The 3323-nt window shown below is 53.1% G+C and overlaps 1 protein-coding gene across 1 annotated transcript; it reads right to left on the reverse strand.

The window, feature by feature from the left end:
* Positions 1 to 1166: 1166 nt before the first annotated feature.
* On the reverse strand, positions 1167 to 2159 carry LOC145950014 (uncharacterized). Its single transcript, XM_083060925.1, has one exon. The coding sequence runs from the start codon at positions 2157 to 2159 to the stop codon at positions 1167 to 1169; it is 993 nt and encodes a 330-aa protein (XP_082917051.1).
* Between the last annotated feature and the right edge of the window lie 1164 nt (positions 2160 to 3323).

Here is a 3323-nt window from a genome sequence, read left to right on the forward strand (position 1 = left end):
ACCTTTAACGGGAGCATCGAGGTTCGTACTCGAGCTCGGAAATGTCGAGGTTCGGTTTCGACCTCAAATTTGGGATATGCTATTCAGCTAAGGTTCGAACTCGACCTTTAACGAGAGACTCAAGGTTCGTGCTCGACCTCAGGTTTTGAAATAGATTATTTAATTAGGGTTCGAACTCGACCTTAGACGGAAGCATCGAGGTTCGTACTTGACCTCGGATTTGCTATTTGATTACGGTTCGGACTCGACCTTTAACGGGAGCATCAAGGTTCGTACTCGACCTCAGATTTCAGTGTTTGCACAGTTGGAGTTTGTTTTCGTCCTTTAGATAATCAGGAAAATGAAAATATGAGATGAGCGAAGGGAGTAGTTTTATTTATGGTGTTTGTGTGCCTCGTTAAAAACCCTCTCAGTCAAAGGCTGAGGCGGAAAAAGAGTGCACAGCTTTGTTCACACAGGAAGAAGAAGAGAAACTTAAAAACTTAAGGAGCTATGGCGGGGGGATTCCCCTTGCTTTGCTTGCTCGACGAGGAAGTCTTCAGGCTCTCGGCGTAGCATTGCCGAGCTGTTTTCTGATTAGCTTTCACGGAGATGACTTTACCGTCCTTGCCCGGAAACTTCATGGTGAGGTGTGGAGTTGACACTACCACTCCGAGTTGGTTCAAGGTTGGCCTCCCGATGATGATGTTGTAGGAAGTGTTGGCTTCCACGAGGAGGTACCGGACCATGACCCGCCTTGTATCCGGTGGCGTTCTGAAAGTTGTCAGCAAGTCTACGTATCCCCGGGTGTGAACTCGCTCTCCTGCGAAGCCGACGAGGGGCTCCGTGTGAGGTTGGATGAGAGAGTGAGGGACGTCTAGTTTGAGGAACGTTGGCCAGTACAGGACGTTAGCCGAGCTTCCTTGGTCGATGAGTGTTTTCTGCACTTTCCAGTTGGCTATCTCCACAATGATGACCATGGGGTCGTCCTGGTTAGGGTTGACGCCGGCGTAGTCTTCGTCGGAGAAGGAGATCCGCAGTGAGCTTTGGTGCGGGGCCGAGGTGGTAGAGTGGACGCAGTTGATGCTCTGCAGGTATCTTCTTCGGGCTGAGCTGCTGGCGCCTCCTCCCGCAAAACCACCTGCAATCGTGTTGATTACTCCCCGTAAGGGAGCCGACGCTGTTTCCTAACTTATTTCGGCCTGTATCGCGCCATTAGCATTTTGCTGGGACCCTGTGGGTAAATTTGTGCGAGCTCCTAACCCGCGGCCTCTCACGCGTCCCCGGCCTCTAGAGCCACCTCGGGAACCTGGCTGTCGCTGGATGTAGTGGCCGAGGTGGCCTGCCTGGATGAGCTCTTCGATGCGATCCCGGAGCGTGCGGCACTCGTCAGTGGTGTGGCCGTAGTTCCTGTGGTACCGGCAGTGTTTGGACTGATCGGCGCTGTTGGGGGTGTGGCCGGGTGGTGGAAGGGCTAGTAGGTTATTGTTACTGGCTTCTTCCAGGATGTGGACTCTCGGGGCATTTAGGGGAGTGTAGAAGTCATACCTCCCGCTTCTGTTGGCTCTGGCCGGCTTCTTGAATTGGCTGTCATTATTGACTTTTACCTTATCTTTGTGGCCCTGTTCCGATTTTGTGGGGCCCTTCCCGCGAACTTGGTCGCGGAAGGCCGAGTGCTCTTCCATCTGAATGTAGCCAGCGGCGCGGGCATGCAGCTCATCCATGTCGCGGGGGGCGTCGCGGCATAGGCTGTCGACGAACGATCCGGGTTTCAGTGCCATGAGCATGGCGTGCAGGGCGACCTCCGGGTTTAGATTCCGGATCCGAACCGAGATGTTGGAGAAGCGCTCCATGAAAGCTCGCAGAGATTCATCATCGTTCTGCCTGAGGTTGGCCAAGGCAGCCGAGGTTGTGTGGTGAGGCCGGCTGGTGGCGTATTGTGCCACAAATCGCCGCACCAAGGTGGCAAAGCTGTCGATGGATCCGGCTGGTAGTTGGGTGTACCAATGAAGCGCGTGTCCCTTGAGAGAGGTCGAAAAAACCCTACACAGTATAGCGTCGCTGTTAGTGTAAAGGTTTACCTGAGTTGTGTACGAGTCGATGTGCTCGTCGGGGTCCGTGGTGCCATTGTAGCGGTCGAGGTGGAGGGGCTTCCACCTGCGGGGTAGTGGGGTCTCCATGATGCCATCCACAAAAGGATGACGGCGGAAGGGTTCTTGGCCCTCGGAGACATGGGTGGGGGCCCTGCTAGTACCCTGCCCTGATCTGTGCGTTGATGCATGAGATCGGTGCGTGGCGGGCCGTGAAGTCGGTGCCTTGGTCGTCGCTCAGGATTGGGAGGCTGAATGTGCCTCCTCCTCATGAGTGTCGCTCTCGTGCGGAGGTTGTTCGGAGTGGTGTCGAGGGAGCTGGGCGCGAATGCGCTCGTTCTCGGCACGTAACGCTGCGAGGTCTGCTTCATTAGCGGTCCGCATCGCTGCAAGGTCATTTTCGTGCTGGGTGCGCATGTTTTGAAGGTCGGCGTCGTGCTGTTGTCGCATCTGCTCAACTTGGTCGATCAGCAGCCTTAGGGTTGCAGCGTCGCTGTCCATGTTGATTGAGTGGCTTGCGTCGTCTGTCGCTCGTCTGATATGGCTTCTGGTAGAAACCATGCAGGTGGCCGATAAGAGTTGTCTTGATCGGCCCCACGGTGGGCACCAAATGTTCTTACCGGAATTTGGTCGTAGAGGTGATCCGTCCAGTAAGATCGGTGAGCCTTCTTTGCCTGATGTATTGGTGCTCCAAGATGGGGGAGGTACCTGCAAAAGAGACTCCGATGCCAAAGTTAGGGTTTGCATGAATAATGATCTCATATATATAATGCACGTACCTTAGGGTGGTTTAGGTTTGCCTTGGGCCTTGGGCCTGAGATAGGGTATGTTATGATATGATATAGTTGAAGGGCAGATCTGGTCTGGGGCGAGATCCTCGGGTTCAAGTGTGATTTGCTCAGATACCGGGCTGACGTCGCGCAGCGCGTGCCCGGGGTTGTTTTGTATTGCTAATCCGGGCTCGGAGCCCGGGTGCGAAGTACGGTTAGTACAAGTTACATTAGCCGAGCTCGAGCATTAATTCAGCCAAGTCTGAGCAATAATTTAGCCAAGTCTGAGCAATGATTTAGCCCAGTTTGAGCATTTGATCTAGTCAAATATGACCACATCTGAATAATGATTTAGCCAAGACTAAACGACATTTCAGTTAAATTTGTTTCCCCGCAACACAATACCATAATTTATCTAAAAGTTCTAGCTAAGAGTCATTTGACAAATCCACGCCCTAGTTAAATCCAACTTTATTCTACCAAC

Source organism: Cajanus cajan, chromosome 7 (genome assembly GCF_000230855.2).
Source record: "Cajanus cajan strain Asha chromosome 7, NIPB_CcT2T_4, whole genome shotgun sequence".
In the NCBI taxonomy this organism is placed as follows: domain Eukaryota; kingdom Viridiplantae; phylum Streptophyta; class Magnoliopsida; order Fabales; family Fabaceae; genus Cajanus; species Cajanus cajan.

What these genes read in the sequence shown, in the direction of transcription:
- LOC145950014 (XM_083060925.1), bottom strand. Translation starts at nt 2,159, where the DNA reads ATGGAGACCCCACTACCCCGCAGGTGGAAGCCCCTCCACCTCGACCGC.